This window comes from Mustela lutreola, chromosome 7, assembly GCF_030435805.1.
Source record: "Mustela lutreola isolate mMusLut2 chromosome 7, mMusLut2.pri, whole genome shotgun sequence".
Taxonomy (NCBI): Eukaryota; Metazoa; Chordata; class Mammalia; order Carnivora; family Mustelidae; genus Mustela; species Mustela lutreola.
This window is the reverse complement of record NC_081296.1, coordinates 117,495,321-117,517,602: the sequence shown is the minus strand read 5'-3', so window position 1 is coordinate 117,517,602 and position 22,282 is coordinate 117,495,321. Positions and strand designations below refer to the sequence as shown.

Below are 22,282 nucleotides of genomic sequence, written 5' to 3'. Positions count from 1 at the left end.
CATCAGGCTCTCTGCTCAGCAGGGAGCCTGCTTCCTCCTCTCTCTCTGCCTGCCTCTCTGCCTGCCTGTCATCTCTGTCAAATAAATAAATAAAATATTTTTTAAAAATCCATATATGCTAAAAGCCTTTTAAATGAATCAGATAGGGGCGCCTGGGTGGCTCAGTCATTAAGCAACTGCCTTCGGCTCAGGTCATGATCCCAGGGTCCTGGGATCAAGCTCTGCACCGGGCTCTCTGCTCAGCGGGAAGCCTGCTTCTCCATCTCCCACTCCCCCTGCTTGTGCTCCCTCTCTCACTGCATCTCTGTCAAATTAAAAAAAAAAACAAAAAACCTTTAAATGAATCATATATACTTTATATCTCAATGTCAATAATAATAAAGCCACAGAAAAAGATTTCCTTTTAATAATATTTTAATTTCCTTTTTTATAAAATTTAGTTTTCAAATGTCCCAAACATCTTCTCTCATATAGTAAAAATGAACGTAGGAACAAATAAACACAGAATGTTTCTTTACTAGTCCACTAGAATACTGGCTAAATGTCCTAATATGTTACTCTAAACAGTCACACAAAAGCCAAGGAAGTAATTAAATAACACAGCAAACTAGTAAATACAGGAAAATGAGCTTTTCTAAAGGTTTCTGAGATTGTCTACTACTGAACTTTCAACAAAATAATTTGAACAATTAAAATTGTTTAATAACAATAAATATTAGTCCTGTATAAAGTGATTAAGTCAGAGTAGTTTACTTCAAATACGGGGACTGAATTACAGAAACAGAAGGTACCCGATCATTTAGGGAATGCTGTTTGAGACGACAGTGTTCTCAGAACTATGTTCAGTGTATCCTGGATCTTCATGTTATTTCTTTCTATCAGGGAGGAATGTTTCCCATCCGCTTTCGTGTTTTCTTCTGGTTCAAGGGGGAGAAGGGTATGGGGGTTGAACAGACATCGAGGCTCCCCCAAGATGCCAACTCTGTGAAAAGAATTATTGGTATAACTGAAGCGGTGAGGCCAATGAATAAGGTGTATGGTTATGGTTGTGCCTGCATGTGTGTGTTTGTGTGTGTACATGCCAAAGCTACACACACACACACCCATACATATACATATACATATACACATATATACTTTTTTTAAGTTTTCCCTATTTCCATGAACCCCCCTTGTGGTTCTTTTTTTTTTTTTTTTAATTTATTTATTTATTTGACAGAGAGACATCACAAGTAGGCAGAGAGGCAGACAGAGAGAGAGAGAGGAGGAAGCAGGCTCCCTACTGAGCAGAGAGCCCGATGCGGGACTCGATCCCAGGACCCTGAGATCATGACCTGAGCCGAAGGCAGCGGCTTAACCCACTGAGCCACCCAGGGGGCCCCCCACATTGTGGTCTTAAGTATGAATCCAAAATTTCAGCCCACATAAGGTTTTGTAACTGGCCTTCCCACATTTCCCAGAGATGGTTCTTCTAATGAAGAAACCTCAGCCTTGTAAAGTCGGCTACCCACACCTCCGAATTAGAGCTATTTGAAGTCTAGCATAACTTTCTAGCAATGTTTTCTAGTCTAGCTGGGTGTACCAAGAGCTGCTTGGGAAAGGAAATAGGTGGAGAGGTGGAGGGGTGGGTAAGAAGCTGGCTTTCATCTTTGTTCAACTTTCTGGACAAGGCGTGGTGTCTGCCTCCTGGCCCAACCTAGGACATGCTGAGGCTCTCCTTTCCCTCTCCTTGAGCCACTTACATTGGCATGGGCACAGACTCCAGATTTTCCGTGTGCTCTTGTATCTGGGCTGGGAGTTTGATGCCTCCTTGATGATTCTTTTTCTCAAAGACATTCTGAGCTTTTTCTCTGAGAGATGGCAGCAGAGTAGACAGGACTGGAGAGCGCATGTTAATGGCTTTTTTAATCGCTGGGCGTTTTGCCATCATTCTCCTGGGGGTAAGGGGTGGGAGAGGAGACATTTAGGTTATACCATTCTGTTTCTAGAAACGTCCCTGAGCTTTGGGAAGTCACAAGGTCGTACCTGAATTGTACAAAAGTCATGCGTTTCCTTTCCCCTCCTGATTCTTCATCCTCGCGTTTCCTCCGAGGAATATTGAACATATTGGTACGGAAGAGCCTCCCTATTTCTTCCTCAATCTCTGCGAAGTGCTGACGTCGGAAGACAATCCAAGCTACGTATGTACAGAAAGTATAAAAGGACTACGACAGAAAACAGACAAGAATCACAACCCACAGGGATGATAGTAAAACTCCCACCTGTCTATGTAACACTGCTAAGCAGACGCAAACCCAAGTGACCCCACTTCCCCACACTCCTGAAAAGTTGTGGAAAATACACAGGTACTCGCCTTTGCAGGAGGAAAACGAGACCAAAAATTTAAGATATAGCATACAGCTTGTTAGCATCCTTTTAAGAAAAGATATTCACTAAAAATAAGTGCCTGACAAACAGCTATTGGTTATTCATGGTTCATAGAAAGAGAAAAGTCCCAAAATATGAGTGACTCACCTCAAAGAATTTCCAGTCTTTTTGTGTATCTGATATTTTCTCCCTGCAACACAACAAATCACAACTATAGGTTGAGAAGGAAGCTCAGTCTTTCAGTGATCTAGGTAAGCCCCTATCTTCAAAGGCCTCTTGGCAAGACCATTACCGTGGCCCCAAGGCTATTTAGCTACATAAATGCTGTCCAAAGGCATTGTGAATCCCAACATCTTTTTCTTCAATTTCTTAGTTTATCCAGATCAAAACCCTTACCGTGTTTGGTCAAAAGTTAATCAATATAAATTCAGGGGGTGCCTGGGTGGCTCAGTGGGTTAAAGCCTCTGCCTTCAGCTCAGGTCATGATCCCAGTGTCCTGGAATCGAGCCCCACATCGGACTCTGCTCTGCGGGGAGCTTGCTTCCCCCTCAATCTCTCTGCCTGCCTCTCTGCCTACTTGTGATCTCTGTCTGTCAAATAAATAAATAAAATCTTAAAAAAAAAAAAGAAAAAAAAATATATATATATATATAAAAATTCAGGATACACAAGCCAGCAGGAAATGTGTTCTTATGAATGTTTTTGGTGATGTGAGAGATGGGGAGAAAGGAGAGTGGGAAGGTGGTAAAGAGGTAACATGGGGTGTTAATCAGTAGGGAAACAGAGAACTAAGGGGAAGTCTAAAGTAGAGAAAAAGACAAAGATCAAACATCTTAATCCTAAAAAGATTTAAAAGATCTTAAAATCTGCAGTTGACTGGAGAAAGCACTAGATGCAGTATACATGCTGAGCCACAGCTCTTAAAGGCAGGCATCTGCTCAGGAATCCTTGCAATACAAATTCAACGTTAAGGACACTGGACCGGCACAGGCACACTTACTGAACTTGGCCTCCCCTCCCCAAGAGAGGCCATTCTAGTTCTGATCCTGGCCTGAGGAGAGCAGGCATGACCTGCAGAGGACCTGAGAACTGATGGAAAAGGCTGTGCACCTGCAATCACTTGATCACGCAAGGGGCCAAGGCTAGACCCAGGCACTGCCAGGCTGATCCTGGACTTGCTTCTGGTTTTGCTTAGGACGACTCCCAGGACTGGCCCTTGCTATCAGGCTTTCAAGAACCTCCTGAACTCCAGTGGTCTGGGGAAGATGACCCAAACCCTCAGGGACTTCATGATCTGTGTGGGCCCAAATTAGCCCTCCGTTCAGGGGACACACAGAATCACTGGTTCAGTTTTTACTGGGGTGGATCCCTCTCCTCCTTCAGCCTCTGCATTCCTACACTAGTTTCCTCGTGCGCAAGTCTTCAACCAGGAAGTAAGGCCTTCAATACAGTGCGCATTTAGTAAGTACGGACCACATGCCAATACTGTGCTAAGCCCTTTACATGGTCATATTTAGTCGTCCTAAGATCTCTATGACGTAGTCAGCATTATTATTCCCACTTTACAGCTGAAGAGACCGAAGCCCAAAGACATATGTAATTAGGGACAGAGTCTGTACCAAAACTCGGGCCTGTCAGCTCTCCACATCTGTCACTGTAACCAGAACTCTAGGGAAACAAGCCTTTCCTCTAGATGAGTCTGCGGATTGAACACAGTCAACTACGGAGCCAGCAGAAGCTTTCAAGACAGGCCTCTGCGTCCTTCTGTCCTTCTGCGCCACCTGCAGCCTCCACTCGACAGGAGTGCTTATGTGCCCGTTCCACCCTTCCACGGCTCTGCCAGTGGACACCGGACACCATGCAGACCTGCCAAGCCGAAGCAAATACCAACCAAACTCGGTTTGGGGAAGACTAAGTCAGCCTGCCTTCTGGGAGAAGACAGAGAGCAGCACTTAGGTTTGTGCAACTCAAACTGGCACCGTGTCAGCGAGGTTTTGAAATGACAGAGGGCGCAGGCAACACGCACGTTCTCCTCTTTTTCTTTCTCCTTTTTTTTTTTCTTTTAAGATTTTATTTATTTATTTGAGAGAGACAGAGAGAGAGTGAGTAGTGGGGAGGGATAGAGGGAGAGGGAGAAGCAGGATCTCTGCAGAGGAGGGAGCCTGATATGGGGCTGGATTCCAGGATCCTGGGTCATGACCTGAGCCCAAATCAAGAGTCGGACACTAAATTGACTGAGCCACACAGGTGCCCCTCTCTTTTTTCTTTCTTTTTTTTTTTTAAGTTTTATTTACAGAATCTCTATACCTAATGTAGGGTTTCAACTCATGACCCCGAGATCAAAAGTTACACGCTCTTCCAACTGAGCCAACCAGGCTTCTCTCTTCTCATTTTAAACGTTAGAAGAGAAGGTACTATGAACCTCTTCCCCTTCCCCTCAAGATGCCAGAAAACTGGGACTTCTTTCTCCCTTAAAGCCCAAAGCAAACTGATAGAGCCTACCAACAGAAATCAAGTACAGAAGACAGGTTTCTTCTTACCATTCTGATTTAGCTCCACATATAAACCTGAAATGAGCCCAAGAAATGGAGGCAGAGAAAGTGCACATTTGGGAACATCCTAGCTTAAATCAGCAAATTCATCTCTGGGTGCAATTTTTCTTCTTTTTAATTTTAATTTATAATTTTTATATTAAGTACCTAATAATTATAAACTGACTATAAATTTAAAAATTTACTGAGCAAAATAACAAATTTAAACAATTCAAATCTTCCGCAAATTGAATGGGACTTTATACAATAGCAAAATCCAATAGAAATATAATGCAAGCAGGGGCACCTGGGTGGCTCAGTTGTTAAGCATCTGCCTTTGGCTCAGGTCATGATCCCAGGGTCCTGGGATCAAGGCCCACATTGGGGATCCCTGCTTATTAGCAGGAGGCCTGCTTCTCCCTCTCCCACCAACCCCCCCCACCCCCGACCCCGCTTGTGTTCCCTCTCTCGCTTTGTCAAATAAATAAGTTTTTTTTTTTAAAGAGATATAATGCAAGCCACAAATATAATTTAAAAATTTCTAGTGGCCACGGTAAAAAGAACAGGTGAAATTAATTTTAATAATATACTTATTGTATTCAAACCCTGAAATATTAATATGTAATCTGCATTTTAGAATGATCAATGAGATATTTTGTTCAATTGTAACTTGTTTGTAAAGTGTATATTTTACATTTATAGCACATTTAAATATGGACCAGCTACATTCCAAGTGCTCAACAGACACATGCGGCAAGTGGCTACCACGCTAATGCTAGTCAGCAAAAATGCTGTCCATTTTACCTGTGAGGACAAACTCTGAAGAAAAGGGGAGAAAGCCAGCCTGGGGGAAATCGCAGAGGTTTTCAGTAGCCTGTTATGATGCTTTCTTACTCCTTCTTGCTACCTTAGACTCTCAGCTCTAAACTACAATGAGGAAAGTAACATATTTTTAGTCATTCCTGGGAGGGTGTGGGGAAGCTAGGCCAATGGCATCTCAAGGCCCTAAAGGAAAAAAAGTTCGTTCCCACTTAACCCCCCTGCTGCTTTGGGTAGAAATCCAGTTTAAATGAAGGTCAAGGCCTACTCGGCACAAAGGAACAGAATATCAAAGGAATTTGTTTGGGGGAGGGGAAAGAGGCCTTATTGAACTGAGACTGGGAGGGTGGGGTGGGGAGTGGGGTTTAAGGATGATTTATAAATCTGAGCATCAAGTATACTCATCCCTATGCCAGACTCTCTGGTCATCCACCAGGCGACAGCTTGCACTGAGAGCAAAGGAAGAGGTAGAAATCCTAAGACAGAGGTGGGATTGGCGCCGGAGTTGGCCATAAGCAAAGAATAGATCTAATTCTACAGCGTATGCCATGAAGAGGTTTTCTTATCTATCCTGGCAAACACAGAGATCTTTTACTGAACACATTCATCAAAATCGTGCCAAAGCTTTTGCATTATCAGGATTTTACAGATGTATTTAGAATAGAAAAGCATGTCCTCCTACTTTTCGAGAAACATGAAAGCACTAAATTAACAGCCCCCAAATTGCTGGTTCTTCTGAAATATCTAATTTAACTCCAGAGACAAATAGCATAAGGTGTCCTTGTCCAATATTAAGTATGTGTATATCAAAAAGTCAGAAAATACACGAGAATGTTCTCAGGGGAATATTAGCTTATTCACACTGGAAGTGAAAGAATGATGTATTAAAATCAGGTAATCACTCCTGACTAGCAAAATAAACTGTCCTCACCTTCTAGATAAAAATAGCCGGAAGCTGGGGCGCCTGGGTGGCTCAGTGGGTTAAGCCGCTGCCTTCGGCTCAGGTCATGATCTCAGGGTCCTGGGATCGAGTCCCGCATCGGGCTCTCTGCTCAGCAGGGAGCCTGCTTCCCTCTCTCTCTCTCTCTGCCTGCCTCTCTATCTACTTGTGATTTCTCTCTGTCAAATAAATAAATAAAATCTAAAAAAAAAAAAAAAAAAAAAAAAAATAGCCGGAAGAACAATATAAACGCCATTCTAGGACATAATCAAGGCCCATGGCCAATGAACAACTTTTACTGGCAAAAAACATGCTATAATCTGTTTTCCTTGATATCCTTTGTTGGCTCAATGACCTGTATGAAATCTGTTCTGTGAGTAATGGGTGGTGAACTCTAAAGTCTAAACTGATGCTTTTCTAAACTGCGATCCAATAGCCAGGAGAAAATCAGGTGATGTTGCACACAACCACAAAAAAGACCAGCACCTCCTGGAGAGGAACCAGTACTAAACCCAGGCAATTCATATCTTTCAAGCATAATGAGTTCTTTAAAAGTCTGTATAAAAATTACATTGTAATAAAAATGTACTGTTAAAAGTATAATAATTTAAGTGTAGGCTCTACATCCAGAGAACTAAAAGATACAATAAAATCTCTAATTATGATAGAATTGTTCAGTTTGGGTTTCTCAGTCTCAAAATTAGTCTGTGCTGCACATATGCTTTTATTTTTAATGTTTTTAAAGATTTATTTATTTATTTATTTATTTGAAAGAAAGAGTGTGCACACATGAGTGGGAGGAAGGCACAGAGAGAGGGGGGAGAATTTTAAGCAGACTCCCCGCTGAGCCCAAGGCACTAAATCCCACAGACCCTAGATCATGACCTGAGCCAAAATCAAGAGTCCGAGGACACCTGACCAACAGAGCCACCCAGGTGTCCCTGCACACATGCGTTTAAAGATTAAACATTAAGGGGCACCTGGTTGGCTCAGTCGGTAGAGCACGCCAACTCCTGGTCTCAGGGTTGTGAGTTTGAGCCCCACACTGGGTGTAAAGATTACTTAAAAATAAAAATCTTTAAAAATTAAACATTAAATATTGCCAATACAATTACTTTTTTAGAGTAGGTCTTTTTCTGTTTTGTGTTTTTTTTTTAGGGTAGGTTTTTTCATTTTTAAATAAAGGTTTTACTTTTTATTTGAGAGAGAGTGTAAGAAAGCAAGAGAACAGGAGCAGTGGGGAGGGGTGGAGGGAGAGGGAGAAGGCGGCTCTCTGCTGAGCAGGGAGCCCAACACGGGACTCAGTCCCAGGACTCTGGGATCATGATCTGAGCTAAAGACAGCTGCTTAACCAACTGGGCCACCCAGGACCCCTACAGTGTGTTTTTTTAACCTTGCTGTGGACTGAATATTTGTGTCTCCCTAGCCCCACCCCAAGTTCATATGTTGAAGCCTTAAAAACCACTATCATGGTAACATTTGGAGGTGGGGCTTTGGGGGGGCGATTAGGTTCAGATGAAGTCACAGAAGTAGAGCCCAGTGATTTTCTCTTTCATTCATGGAGAGACTCAGTGAGAAGGCAGCTGTCTACAAGCCCGGAAAAGGGCTCTCACCAGAACTGGACAATGCTGGCCTCCTGATCTCAGACTTCCGGGCTTCAGAACTATGAGAAAATACAATTCTGCTGTTTAACCCATTCAGGCCATTCAGTCTGTGGTGATTTGTTACAGCAGCCCAAGCTGACTAATTCAAACCTCAAATTCTAGTTTTTTCAATCTAAAGTGATACTTAGAAGACAGAAGAAATTAGAGTAATGTGAGAAAAATTTTTTTAATAGGGGAAGGGCAAGGGCAGAGGGAGAGAGAGAATCCCAAGCAGGCGCCATACCCAGCATGGAGCCCAACCTGGGGCTTGATCTCACAACCCTGAGATCATCACCTGAGCCAAAACCAAGGTTACAGCACTTAACTGACCAAGCTACCTAGGCACCACTGAGAAAATGTAATTTTAAAGTGATTGAATAGGAAACTGTGAAGCTGATGATGAACTTGCATGATTATTGAACAGCATCAGAAACAAGATAGAAATAGTCAAAGATTTTAAATATTTTCATAAAGTGTAAAAATATAAACATCAAAGGCAAGCAACAAACTAGAAAAACAAATGGCCAAGCTTCGTTATAGGACACATAAATTACCCACTTTCCAGATGATAGATGGTTAAAACTAGATAAGGCAGTAATTAATTTAACAATTAATTATAATAGTAATATAATAAACAGGCAATAAATTATTTTATACAGAAAAACAGCACAGACCCCACAGTCATGAAAGATATTCAAAGTCAAATAAAATATCTTTAAGCTTTTTTTTTTTTAAACTTTAAGCTATCAAAAATGTTAATCTAATAGAGCTAGGTATGCTTATTGCTGATGGTGGTACAAAACGTTCTAAACTCTTTGGAAAACAATCTGGCAGTATGCAACAAGAGCTAGAAAACTACTGATGCCTTCTAGGTAAATACATTCTGGGTTATAAGCCATAAGTAAAGAGCCCAAATAGACAAAGTAATTTATATGAAGATATCCGACGCAGAAACACCATAAAGCAGAAAAACTGAAATCACGTAAGTTTGCACATAAGGAATGGTGAGGCAAATTGGTATGTCACACAGCAGAACACCTATAGTTGCTATTCAAAGTTGTAGGTGAGGTTCTGTAAGCAGAGTAACAGAATGAGGTACACAGAAAATGTAGAACACAATCTGTATTTTAAAAATGTGGGGAATGCGGAGAGAAACCATGAATTCTGTTCTTTCCTATAAGGTTAAAAGTAAGGAGTTCTAGCCATGACCATGTTGTGGCTCTTGAGCCTGTTTTAAAAACCACTCAGAGAAGGGGGTTGGGGAGGGGGCATTAAGGATCAGAGCTTTTTCTTGATGCCTCCAAATTCTCCTGTGATACGACTTTTTTTTTTTTTTTTTTTTTTTAAGATTTTATTTTTAAGTGATCTCTACACCCAATGTGGGACTGGAACTCACAACTCCAAGATCAAGAGGTACATGCTATACTGACTGAGCCAGCCCAGTGCCCCACAAGATACTTAAATTTTAATTACAGTGATACATAAACTGTCAGTCTAAGGAAAAAAGTATCTCCCCACAAACAAGGTCATCTTCCCTAATCCCCACCCTCCTAGCTCGTACCCATGGCTATCTATCGTTGCTGTAAAATGAGCAGTGGGAGGGCAGGAGACACACCCAGTGCCCCCTTCAAAACCGGCCCACGCGGGGCGCCTGGGTGGCTCAGTTGGTTGGGCCGCTGCCTTCGGCTCAGGTCATGATCCCGGCGTCCTGGGATCGAGTCCCACATCGGGCTCCTTGCTCGGCAGGGAGCCTGCTTCTCCCTCTGCCTCTGCCTGCCACTCTGTCTGCCTGTGCTCGCTCGCTCTCCCTCTCTCTCTCTCTGATGAATAAATAAAAAAAAAAAATCTTAAAAAAAAAAAAAAAACAAAAAACCGGCCCACGCCAGGCCTCCTGCCCCTGGCAGCCATGTGGCCATGATCGGCAACAGGAAGTCTTCCAGGTTGAGAGCAAGATGCCACTGAGCAAGTATACAGTGTAAACTCTGGGACTCTTCCCAAACTCAGCTTTCCCAAACAAAACGGCACCTATATTTGGGGCTGAGCGTCCCCCGAGCCCAGTTATTTTGTACAGTCAAAAAGGAAACTTTCTCAAAGGCACCAAAAGTGGTCCAGAGAGGACCACACAAGCAAGGAAGGATCTCACAGAACTCGTAAGTGTGCACTTACTTTCCACAGCACATGTGATGCTTATCAGGCATGGCCAAGCCCAGCACGAGCATGCAGTACTTCTGGGCCAAGTACTTCTGCGCCGCCTCTAACTTACTTATAACCAGTTCCATCTCTTTTTTCTCCACAAGGCCCCTGAAAGAGAAAATGATCATGTGGGTTCATTTGGGCCAGAAGTGTAAATTATTTTGAAAGAAATACACAAGTGAGTCAATGCATCTCACCTCCCCCTTTCATTTACTCCATTTGAGCTAAGGGAGGGCCTCCAAGCCCTTTGACTTTTATCATTATAATCAGTATCTCGAGTTTATGGTGAATTTTCACTTTTTTATAGATTCTTTATAGTATGTATCCTTAATCTTACATATAGGCCAAGCTAATTTATACAGAATAGCTCAACTAACAAATTACCTACACTGGTTTCTGAGGCAGCAAGCAGCCCATTTCCCTGCTGTTTTGTTAAAAGAGTAAAGGAAGTTCTCTCCCTCCAGCATCCCCTGGGCTCCTGATTTTGCTACTAAGTTTGAAGGTTCAATGTTTGACCTTCTCAACGGTTCCCTTCTCACAGTTCTATATTTGCTGAGTAAGCATGTGTGGACCACTCCTCTGGGAACTTTGGCATCAATTATAATAACCTTACTTCCCTGTGAAAACACTTCCCCAGTTCCAATTGAATTGCAAATGAAAATTTCCAAAAAACAACCTGTTCTTAGATTACAGCATGTCTGGAGCCTAAATAGAGTTTTTGTGGTACAATATAGTAGGAAACTGTATTTCTTTTTTTTTTTTTTTTTAAGATCTTATTTATTATTTGACAGAGACAGAGATCACAAGTAGGCAGAGAGGCAGGCAGACAGAGAGGGGGAAGCAGGCTCCCTGCTAAGCGGAGAGCCCGATGCGGGGCTCCATCCCAGGACCCCAGGATCATGACCCAAGCCGAAGGCAGAGGCTTTAACCCACTGAGCCACCCAGACACCCTGGAAACTATATTTCTAACAATACACTCCAATGATGGCTATAGAAAAGTGAAGTCTCGGGGCACTTGGGTGGCTTAGTGGGTTAAAGCTTCTGCCTTCAGCTTGGGTCATGGTCCCGGGGTCCTGGAATCAAGCCCCGCATCGGGCACTTTGCTCACTGGGGAGCCTGCTTCCTCCTCTCTCTCTCTACTTGCCTCTCCGCCTACTTGTGATCTCTGTCAAATAAATAAATAAAATATTAAAAAAAAAACGAAAAGAAAAGTGAAATGTCATTGGCTTTTATTCTGCCTTTTAATTTTCAGAAAGACTTAAACCCCATGAAATGCACTTTTTTTTTTTTTTAAGATTTTATTTATTTATTTGACAGACAGAGATCACAAGTAGGCAGAGAGGCAGGCAAAGAGAGAGAGGAGGAAGCAGGCTTCCCGCTGAGCAGAGAGCCTGATGCGGTCCTGAGGGCTTGATCCCAGGACCCGGAGATCACGACCCGAGCCAAGGCAGAGGCTTTAACCCACTGAGCCACTCAGGCGCCCCTGAAATGCACTTTAAACAACAGGGACAACACACTGCCCCCTCTGATATCAACCACTAGACTGATGATACGAGGATATGCTGTGGAGGCAGGGGTGTAAGGATAATAGAGATATTACAAAGCACAAAATGTTATCACATGCGATGAGAAGTCCTGCGAGTCACTGGAATAAAAATGAGTTTCTGGAATAGATAAGCGAGTTCCGGCTTTAAAATACCCAAATTTCATATAACCCAAACAACTGCACCCCAATGCCCATCATTATGCCTACCTCCTCCCTGTCTCCTTCAGCAGCCCCCACCCTCTTATTTCTCACCCCTAAGGTGCCAGAACTGCCAGCAGCAAAGACAGCCCCCTTGCTGTTGAAAACAAAACAACAAAATGCCTTGAAACTTTTAGGTCCCTGGTCCCCAAGATTAAATATATGTAAGAATCACCTGGATACTCGCTAAAAGTGTAGATTCCTAATGCTACCCTCTCTCCAAGATCTTGATTCAGTAGGTCTGCGTAGAGCCTGGCACTTAAATATAATCCTTTGGGAAAAACGTGATGATAATTTCAAGTGCCATAAGACTGACCATAAACTTGGATCCAATGATCTCTCCTGGAAATTTTTCCTTCTTAAAAAAATTATCCAAAATTAAGGGGGAATCTAATGCATGAAGATATCCAATTATTACCTATTTGTCTGAAAACCGGCAACTCCTAAAAATATATAAAATGGAGGGGGAAAAGGAGTAGTAATGCAGGCTGTAGGAATACAGCCAAATACTGCTCAAGGACTTGACATTTATTTTTTTTTTTTTCAAATTTTTTTTTTTTTTTAAGATTTTATTTATTTATTTGACAGAGAAATCACAAGTAGATGGAGAGGCAGGCAGAGAGAGAGAGAGGGAAGCAGGCTCCCTGCTGAGCAGAGAGCCCGATGCGGGACTCGATCCCAGGACCCTGAGATCATGACCTGAGCCGAAGGCAGCGGCTTAACCCACTGAGCCACCCAGGCGCCCAAGGACTTGACATTTATTAACTTAACATATCAGTCCCTCTAGGATTTATTCCAGCACCAAAGTCCATACCCTTAACCACTATTCGTACTATACTGCCTCTTAATAGGTAAGTCAGTCAGTCGATAACACAGATTAGCTGGATGGGAAGTTATGCCACCATTAAAAAATTATAATTATGAAGATGTAATAACTTGAAAAATACCGGTTTTAAAAACTGCAGAATTGGGCGCCTGGGTGACTCGGTGGATTGAGCCGCTGCCTTTGGCTCAGGTCGTGATCTCAGGGTCCTGGGATCGAGTCCCGCATCGGGCTCTCTGCTCAGCAGGGAGCCTGCTTCCCTCTCTCTCTCTGGCTGCCTCTCTGTCTACTTGTGATTTCTCTCTGTCAAATAAATAAATCTTTAAAAAAAAAAAAAAACTGCAGAATTTTGCCTTTGACAGAAGCTACAAATCGTAATTACAAATGGATAAACTCTGTATAAGAGAGCTCTGCTGACTGGGACAGGGTGGCGGACGCACTGCAGAGGCTGAGAGGCTGGGGAGTTAGGTAGAGCTGGGCTCCCATCTCAGCTCCATCACAAACTAGGCAAGTCCTCTCCAGCCAGCTCCTTATCCTCTCTGAGCCGTAGCTTCTTCATCTGTAAAATGGGGATAAGGTTCCTTCTTCTGGAATTCGGGCCTGAATAATCTAAAACCACCAACGTATACCTCGGTACCCCTTCCCACTCTCCTCTCACAGGTTGTAGGCCTTCGTCCCAAGGAGCAACCTCTGAGCTAAAACAGTATGAATTATCTCATCTAATCTGGATGATAACTCCGTAAAGTAGATACTACCATTATCCCTGTTCTACCTCACTAGTTTGACTGAAATCAATTTTTTACTTAAAGTTATTTAAGTCCAGATATCTCAATACAGTCTATATTTATTTTATATTTATTTTATTTATTTATTTATTTATTTATTTTAAGATTTATTTATTTTGACAGAGAGAAATCACAAGTAGACAGAGAGGCAGCCAGAGAGAGAGAGAGAGGGAAGCAAGCTCCCTGCTGAGCAGAGAGCCCGATGTGGGACTCGATCCCAGGACCCTGAGATCATGACCTGAGCCGAAGGCAGCGGCTTAATCCACTGAGCCACCCAGGCGCCCCTATTTATTATATTTAAAGTAAACTGACTGACTACTGGAAGCCTGAAAGTGAAACGTTAATATAATTATTTTAGAATCCCACCATAGAGCCAATCATTTTAAGGCTTGGATTTTTCTGTCATTCTGTAACTGATTCCTTCTAAGAAAGTCTACCTTACACCACTGTGCTCTAATAGTTTTAGTGTATTTCAAAAACAACTAAGAAATCTTTTTCTCTGTTGTCTATTCCTATAAATATAGAAATGAAACAAAGGTCTCTGCTAGATTAGCAGTAACCCTCAGAAATAGAAAACACCACATAAAATATAAGCTCATGTGCTGTCAAAGTCTCATCAGGTCTTTTTCGGGGATGGTAGGACTCCTCAAACCTTCTGAGCCTCTCCAGCTGGCTAAACCCTTTTGCTTGCCACCATTGAAACAGTTCACAAGGGGCTCCTATGTGGCTCAGTCGTTAAGCATCTGCCTTTGGCACAAGTCATGATTCCAGGGTCCTGGATTGAGTCCTGGGATCAAGCCCGAATCCAGCTTCCTACTCAGCCGGAAGCCTGCTTCTCCCTCACCCACTTCCCCTGCTTGGGTTCCGATTCTCCTCTGCCAAATAAATAAATAAAAGAAAAGAAAACAAAAAAAAAAAAAAACAAAAAAACCTCCTCATGATCTCTGGCTGCCCTGCTGTGAAGGCAGCCCTAAAATAATGCGGATGTGGTATATTATGATGGCTTCACTGCAGTAGCAGTATCTGAATTATTTATCTGGTTCTTTACAAAACTGCTGTCCAGATACATTTATCTATCCATAAAATGTTTTTCGGGGGCGCCTGGGTGGCTCAGTGGGTTAGGCCGGTGCCTTCGGCTCAGGTCATGATCTCGGAGTCCTGGGATCGAGTCCCACATCGGGCTCTCTGCTGGGAGCCTGCTTCCCTCTCTCTCTCTCTCTGCCTGCCTCTCCATCTACTTGTGATTTCTCTCTGTCAAATAAATAAATAAAATCTAAAAAAAAAAAAAAAAAAAAAAAAAAAAATGTTTTTCGAACTGCTTGGTTGTACCCACGGATTTTGCTTTTTAAAAACATTCCACAGCAAGGAACTGATGACTCTGACAGCATTTCTAACAGCTAAATCATTGGGTTGGTTCCACATATACTGGGGAGGGCAGCCTGGGCACTTGGAAAGTTCCATGGCTTACAAAAGGTCACCAAGCCTGAGAGGCATTGTTCTGCTCTGGACTCTGAGTTTCCAGATTCTTGCCCTGTATAGCTTGGAGCCACCTCTGCCTAAAGCAGTTAAATTCTTCCTATGTAGCCTAAAAAATCTTGTTTGCTTCTGTGATATGGAATATCATTTTGGTTGTATCTATTAATTTTTTTAATTTTTAGTTTTTTTTCACTAGATGCTTACAAAGGCCTAGCAAGAATCTCATAAGCATAAAAACCAGAGAACCAATATCTCTATCTGCAGTGTCCAATATGACAGCCATGAGTCACATGTGGCTATTGTGCACTAACTGTGGTTAGTCTGAACTGAGGTATATTGTAAGTGTAATTCAAATATCAGATTTCAAAGACATACTACAAAAAAAAAAGGTAAAGTATGTCATCAGTAACTTCCTAATATTGACTACATGTTACAATGACATTTTTGAGTCACTGCATTAAATAAAATACATTATTAAAATTAAATTAAATGTGGGGCACCTGGGTGGCTCAGTGGTTTAAAGCCTCTGCCTTCCGCTCGGGTCATGATCCCAGGGTCCTGGAATCCAGCGAGCCCTGCATTGGAATCTCTGCTCAGCGGGGAGCCTGCTTCCTCCTCTCTCTGCCTGCCTCTCTGCCTCTCTGCCTACTTGTGATCTCTGTCTGTCAAATAAATAAAAATTAAATTAAATTAAATGTATTTTATTTTTAATAAAATAAAATATTTACCTTTATCTCTTACACTTTTTTAAATATAGCTACTGAAAAATTTTAAGTTACATACATGGCTCTCATTATATTTCTACTGGGCAGTGCTGGTTTACAGTGTCTGGAATATTCTGTTGCTAGAAAAACACTTGAATTATTTAGTTAGCTTTAAGAACAGATGACCTCCTCCCATATAAGATGTTTTTGTATACCCCAAAACTTTAAATATTTCCATCATTTCTTTACCTTGGTTTTAACACTGGCAATAAAACAACTTTAAAGTGCACTACGAAATCCTACTTACACCATATAGCTTTTGGGTTTCTTTTCCAGGGAGATTTTTTCCAAGTAATGAGACAAATAGTACAACAATGCCATGAGGAAATTGTCAAGATTTTTATTCCTATGGGGAGAGCAAAAAAAGAAGGAAAGAAATGAATGCTAACATATTTATTTTTTCTTCAAATTTTTATTTAAATTCTAGTTCGTTAACATGTAGTATAAACATATTTTAAACATAAAACTTATCCTAAGAATACATGGGCACATGACAGAAGAATATGCAGAAATACACATTATCATGCCTATCACACAACTGATTCACCATTTAAAATTCTATCCTCTATACTACTGAAGATGTAAGAAATCTGATTTTTAAGACCAAACTTTTTAGGGGAGATGGGTCACACACTAAATTACAATTTTGCTTATCAATTAGTTTTAATTTTTAAGAAGTTTTCGTTAATAATATTTTCCATTGTTTAAAAAAATGTACACATGTGTAAAGTAAAAAGTCCTCTCACTCCTTTGCTACCATACTCCTATCCTATTTCCAAGTGACAGCCAAGAGAGGAATGAATCCTTCTTGAACTCTTCAAAGCACAGACCATTACAGATAAGGCCCTCCCCCACCAACACACATATGCATGAATATATGCCTTGAAATTTTCTTTGGTAATGAAGATAATGCTATATATACACAAGTCTTTACAACTTGCTCTTGTCACTTAACAGCTTAGCATGGATCTCCTTCCACGATACCATGTTTCGATTCTCCTCATTCTTTTAAAAGCTGGATAAAGTATTCTAAATCTAATAATTTTTTTAACTAGTCCTCAATATGATGGATATGCACGTCTTTTAAAAATATTACTGACATTGCTCGAATAATTATCCTTATGGCCACATCTCTGAGTAACTTCCTAGGAGTGAAATTGCTAGGGCATGGTATATATATGAAATATGCTAGGGCACATTAAAGCTTCAGAGTTTTGCTCTAGGAAAAGGTTACACTGATTCACGATCCCATCTCATCTGTTTTAAACTTAGAAGCCTTTTGGGTTGCTCCGTGGGTTAAGCCTCTGCCTTCAGCTCAGGTCATGATCTCAGGGTCTTGGGATCAAGCCCCACATCAGGCTCTCTACTCAGCAGGGAGCCTGCTCCCGGTCCCCACCTCTGCCTGCTGCTCTTCCTACTTGTGATCACTCTCTCTGCCGAATAAATAAACAAAATAAAATTTAAAAAAAAAAACCTAGAAGCCTTTGTCTTCTTTCTCAACATTACAAGATTTTTGCTGCTTCCTTTCTAGCAAATGCAAATTTGCTAGAATTTGGCACTCTTTCTTCAACTATACCTTGACAACCGGACGAAGATGAACACTGCACATTTTTTTTTTCCACAACATTAGTAACTACCTGTCCTGGGTTGGGTTCTCCCAGAAACAGACTCTGAGACAAAGATGTGAGAGTTAAGTAGTTTACTTAGGAAGTGCCCACAGGAAACATCGGTATCAGGGTGGGGAAGCCGGACCGGACGAGAAAGGGAAGGAAGCCCACACAGCAAGCAGTGTTAACAAGTTCATTACCCCGGTAGACAGATGCAGTTCAGTCCTGTGGGGGGCTCTGTGAGACAGTGCAGAAAATTTCTCAGAGTTATCCAGACAGAAGGAAGCTGGGATACCAATTCTCTGTCTAGCACAACTCTAACTGAAGACTGCTTCTGGGACACTGACTCGCCAGTGCTCCCAGCGTGCCCTGTAGTCAGGCTGAGTGTGCTCCTGCTGCAGAATAAAGCTTCAGGCCCCACAAGCAGCCTTTGCTGAATGCTAAGGGAATGTGGGAGGGCTCCCAATCTTTGGGTACCCAGTTTTCATTGAGCACTGGCAAGTGTGGCACCATGACAAGCACTTTCCACGCACAGCCAGACCAAGACATAATTACTTCTGATTTTGTATCTGAGGAAACAGGCTTAGAAAGGTCAAGCAGCTCACCCAGAATCATGCACTACTACCTGCTGGGGCTCCAAACATGTGAATGAGTTCACTTCAGTGAGTGAGTATACCCTCTAACCATTACAGAAAGATAACATAGTCTTTATGGGACTTCAACAATGTGCTCTCCATACTCGCCCTTGGGCTTTCTTTTGTCCTCCTGTGACTTCTGGCTTTCTGTCTTTGGTCTCATCTCGGAGACTGACTCCTGAGGGCATGGCTGCATAAAGCCAGTCCCATGTCCTTTCTCCAGAATCATATTTGTCATCATTGATCAGTCGGAATTGCTCCAGATTAAAGATAAAAGGTCTAAAATGTCTCACAAGCATTACGTACCTCATAAATGTTGTAAAAGAACAGATCCGCTGCATCTCGGTATCTTGCAGCAAAAACAAAGCAACAACTGAAAGGAGAGAAGATGAACAATTGAGAGAGGGACAAAGGGCAGTCGCAGAGGTTCAGGATATAGGAAGATGCCGAGACAGTCACTCACATTTAGCATCATGTAGTGTCACGTTGCCCTGCTGACCTCGTTTCTCTAAGGCTTTAGGTGACTTATCCTCTCTCGAAACAAACTTTTTATCTGTCAACCTGTTTTGGAAGAGAACAGTCTCTAATGGTGGTCTGAAAGGTCTCAAGTTGTATTTAATTGATCCTGAGGTACACGAGGCTTTTACTATAAAGGAAGGAGAGCCTGAGTGTCAAAACCCCAAAATGGGTTTTGTTTAATGGAGGAGAATTCTGGAATGCATTTTATTAAACATTACATTTACCAGGTGAGGGGTAGGAGAAATGCACACTACCTGATATAAAATATAAACACCAATTCCATCCCAAACAGATCATTTAAATCACCTATTACCCATCTGTTTAGACAATCTATTTATGGTGTAGCTACTATTTTCAGATTAAAAAAAAAAAAAGGTAAAAATGTTGAAATTTTGCTATGAGCCAAATTATCACGGGGATATATCTGCAGGGACTACTGTAACATCTCCCATAGTGGAGAAACAGTGCATGTTCTTTCCTTAATGGGTATCTACACACCAACCGCAGGTAACGGAAATAATATTTTCTTAGAATATGTGACAACTTGAGCCATTCTGCTGAGAGGAGCTATGAGCAGCGCTTGTGACGGTTGGGAAGACAGTTATACCTGTCTGTAGCGGGACCATCAGTTTCAGCAAAGTGTATTGCTTTGCCTTTCTTTCCTTTCTCCTTGAGTTCCACTGCAGGTGTAAAACTGTAACAGAAGGGAGAAAATTAGGAATGTAACCTTTCCCCAGGAGGAAGCTAATCCTAGCAGGACAGTACTCATGGAATCTCAGGACCCGCAGAAGTTATGAATGGCGCCTGAAGAGTCTCTGAGCCACTGTGGATATTCGATTCACATATTTACATGTGGAACAACCATCTAGAAAAAGATGAACATTTTAGGCTTTATGTTCGGCCTCTACATATAAGCAGCCTCCAGAATACCACCATACACAAAATAGTTCCATCCGAAAATAATGTAGTAGCTTCACAAGAAAACAGAAAGCTCATGAGAAATCTGGAGAGATGGTTTTATTTATTGAACACTTGTTAACCCACCAAGTGCTTTTAGGCACAATCTTACTCAATCACAGCGACTCTGTGAGGAAAATACTACTAGTGTGGCCACTTTTACACACGAAGAAAATGAATCTTAGAAAGAGTACATAATGTGACGAAGATCACTGAGGTCGTGTCAGAGCCAGGACCCGGGTCTGGGATCTCTCACTGCAGAGCCACACACGTACCCACCAGGCAGTCCTGCCTCCTTAGCTGCCATCTCAGTCATCACTGCTCTAGACTCTTTGACTATCTCACCGAAGGTTTCAGGACCCTTTATTTCACTCAGTCAAATAAACAACTCCGTTCTTAAACTCTAAGATCACACAAACATTTACTAAACAGTAACAGAGCTAAGAAGGGACCATGACTGAGCAACAAACACACAGATACTGAGGCCATACTCTGTCACACTTTGCTCCGACAGGAAAAGAAGATGGCGTCTGTTCAAGTCCACACATAGCCTCTTGGGAATATCAGCAAATGCTTAATAGAAAAACCAAGAAAAACATTTTGAAGACCAGCAAAATGTGGTTCCTGCCTTTACAGAGAGTACATTTTCTGGAAGAATTGGGGTGTCTACCAAATACATTGGTTTGGAAGCCCACTGTGGATCATGATTTTCATGTTTCTGTCTGAAACAATGCCAGAATGATAACACGACCCAGAAGTTTAATCTGCCCACAGTTTCATGTCTCTCAGCTAAGCTTAAGTGCAAGTGTAGTAACAGAAGCACATTCCCTCAGACTTTACTCATTCTCTAAAGATGGATATGAATCATGTCTACTCTCTTCTCCTTGTCAACACAACAGTTTTGTGATTTTAACAGTTGGTTGGGTTTTTTTTTTTGTTTTTGTTTTTGTTTGACACAACAGTTTTGAAACAACTTTCTTTGAAAATTTTCTGGGATTGATGCTACCCACAAAGTAATCATTTTAGAGAAATACCTTCCTGTGGGCATAATAAAGCTAATCAGTTTGCCTCTTTCTTCCCCCAGGAGTTTTTGCCAACCTCCTAGTGGTATTCAGATTGCAGAATAGCTTAGCTCCCAAAAACATGTACATCATGTCACCACAAGGGAATGACCTTTTGCATTTTTCTCCTTTTTTTTTTTTTTTTTTTAAGATCATTGGCACCACGTTGATCAGTGGATGATTTCTAAGCTTTTAATTCTGATGCTCCCCTTATCACTGGTGCCCAAGGACTGGGTATTTAGTGGGGGAGGGTATGCCGAAATATTGAGGGGGTGGGTGGGGAAAAAAAAGAAACGGATAAATACCAAATGTTGGTGGAGGCTACCACCAAAGAAAGACTGGCGGTTAGATGGCAGACAGGTGAAATGGTGGTGAAGAGGTCTATCTTCCAAACTGTATATTTTCATTTTATTTGACTTTCTATTAATAACAAGAATATATAGATTTATTTCCTGCATCACTAAGAAAAAGTTGACAGAGTTGACAGAGACACACAGAAAGCATTATATGGTTGATACATTATATTGACAGACCATTTGGATAGCCTTTAATAAAATAATCTCCCAAACATCTAGACTTTTTTTAATTTTTTTAAAGTAGGCTCCAACGCAGGGCTCAAACTCACAACCTGAAACCAAAACCAGAGCTGAGATTAAGAGTCATATGCTTAAATGACTGAGCCACCCATACGCCCCCCCCCCAAGACATTTTCTAATGGCTCTCTGAAGATTCCTTTACATAGCCATCCTAAATAAGAACACAAGTTGTTTTCACATTTCTCCTTTTATCATCAAACCCTTTTGGCCACTTACAAGCCACTGGCTATTAATGTTCCTACCCCAGGCTAAGGAAGTCACAGGACACCAGCTCTCCCAGGATTTCTCTTCTCTAGAAGACAAGATAGATACACCCAATCTCAGTGACTGTCAACTGAAACTGCTGTCTCCTACCCTTTTCTCAGTCCTATCCTTATAATTCAAAGTGTCTTGCCTTATTTGCCTGAGATGATCTGAGATGAGAGAGCCTTAAAATAAGACACTAAGTGCCTGGCCTTCGCCAGTATTCTGACATTTACTGCTAAGCTTCTAGTCCTTATTCTCTGAACTTCGGACATGAATTCTCTACTTCACACTTGTTTGAGTGGCTCTTCCCTTGAGTCAAGTTCGCCTGGTGTCAAGTTCACCTTGAGTCTCTAGCTCACCTGGGGAGGATTCCTCCCTGTAAGTGCTCCAACCGTAGATCTACAGGCAGACTCCACTCGCAGTTCATCTGAAATCACTAGAAAGTGCCACTAGTAATAACTGAAAGCTGTCCTTGAAATCATACCTCTGATTGGCTCCCAACTGTAGTCTGAGCTAGTTCTGTGCCCTCAAGGGGTCTCCGCTGTCTCCCCCTCCATCTGGCAACCCATTTAGAAT

General features: G+C 41.8%; 1 protein-coding gene across 9 annotated transcripts in view; it reads right to left on the bottom strand.

Annotated features, from left to right (window-relative positions):
- Positions 1-396: 396 nt before the first annotated feature.
- The window catches only part of PPP1R36 (protein phosphatase 1 regulatory subunit 36), a 32,714-nt gene continuing 10,828 nt past the window's right edge, over positions 397-22,282 (bottom strand). For 4 of the 9 annotated variants that reach the window (XM_059182326.1, XM_059182318.1, XM_059182321.1 and 1 more), the window contains 9 exons: positions 19,454-19,540; positions 18,791-18,888; positions 18,634-18,700; positions 16,333-16,431; positions 10,467-10,601; positions 2,515-2,557; positions 2,026-2,204; positions 1,743-1,934; positions 397-982 (listed from right to left, as the gene is read on the bottom strand). In XM_059182326.1, the coding sequence (XP_059038309.1) occupies positions 796-982; positions 1,743-1,934; positions 2,026-2,204; positions 2,515-2,557; positions 10,467-10,601; positions 16,333-16,431; positions 18,634-18,700; positions 18,791-18,888; positions 19,454-19,540 (1,087 nt within the window). In that variant the 3' untranslated portion in view covers positions 397-795. The remainder of the gene's footprint in view (positions 983-1,742; positions 1,935-2,025; positions 2,205-2,514; positions 2,558-10,466; positions 10,602-16,332; positions 16,432-18,633; positions 18,701-18,790; positions 18,889-19,453; positions 19,541-22,282) is intronic. The other 5 variants (XM_059182320.1, XM_059182319.1, XM_059182324.1 and 2 more) reach the window with 3 other exon arrangements.